This window comes from Alligator sinensis, unplaced genomic scaffold, assembly GCF_000455745.1.
Source record: "Alligator sinensis unplaced genomic scaffold, ASM45574v1 scaffold334_1, whole genome shotgun sequence".
Classification (NCBI taxonomy): Eukaryota; Metazoa; Chordata; order Crocodylia; family Alligatoridae; genus Alligator; species Alligator sinensis.
Genome location: NW_005842572.1, coordinates 628,625 through 629,479, shown reverse-complemented (window position 1 = coordinate 629,479; position 855 = coordinate 628,625). Strand labels below are relative to the sequence as shown.

Genomic DNA, 855 nt, shown 5'->3' with positions numbered 1-855 from the left:
CCCCCCCCTGCCGGTCTCATCCTCCCCGTTTCCTTCCCCTTCCCAGAACGACAAGTCGTCGACGCCGGGGCTCAAGTCCAACACTCCCACGCCGCGCAACGACGCTCCCACGCCCGGGACCAGCACGACCCCCGGCCTCCGGCCCATGCCGGGAAAGCCCACGGGCATGGACCCCCTGGGTAGGTTGCCTCGGAGTCGGTGCCAGGCTGTGGGGGGAGTCCAGGCCTCGCTGGGTGAGTCCTGGTGTAGCGAGGGCCCCGATCCTGACTCGGGGCTCGTGCAGCCTTGCATGGCAGGAGGCTGGAGGGCTGCCTGTCTTGCACGGGGGTGTTGGGCACAGGGCCATTTGGGAGTTGCCAGGCTTTGCCCTCGTGCTGCCTGGCTTCAGGGAGCTGCAATTCTGCACCGGGAGCACCCGGTCGGTGCAGGCTTCCTCTGGCACTGACCACTGGGCCCCGGGCAGGCGGTTGTGATGGACGTTGAGGTCCCTTAGGCCTGTAGTCTCCAAATTCGGCATCTCTTTGAATGCTGGAGGTTGCAAGGGGGGGGGGGGGGGGGAGAGAGACGCTGGGGCTTGCTGGAGGACAGGTGCTGGAGGAGCACCCCCAATCCTGCATTTGCCGCTTCTCTGCCCCCCACCCCGAGAGACCAGGTTGCACAGCCTTGGGGCTGACCCGGTGTGGCCTCCCTCATGTTCCCCTCCAGCATCAGCCCTGCGGACGCCCATCTCCATAGCAGGCTCCTACGCGGCCCCCTTTGCCATGATGGGGCACCCCGAGATGAACGGGTCCCTCACCAGCCCGGGAGCCTACGCCGGGCTCCACAACATCCCTCCCCAAATGACGGCAGGCGCCC

At 67.3% G+C, this 855-nt stretch overlaps 1 protein-coding gene across 1 annotated transcript in view; it reads left to right on the top strand.

The window, feature by feature from the left end:
* Window positions 1–855, top strand: part of LOC102387040 (transducin-like enhancer protein 3) — a 33,865-nt gene that overhangs the window by 24,831 nt on the left and 8,179 nt on the right. Inside the window, exons 10-11 of the mRNA XM_025214186.1 lie at window positions 47–179; window positions 706–855. Of these exons, the coding sequence (XP_025069971.1) occupies window positions 47–179; window positions 706–855 (283 nt within the window). The remainder of the gene's footprint in view (window positions 1–46; window positions 180–705) is intronic.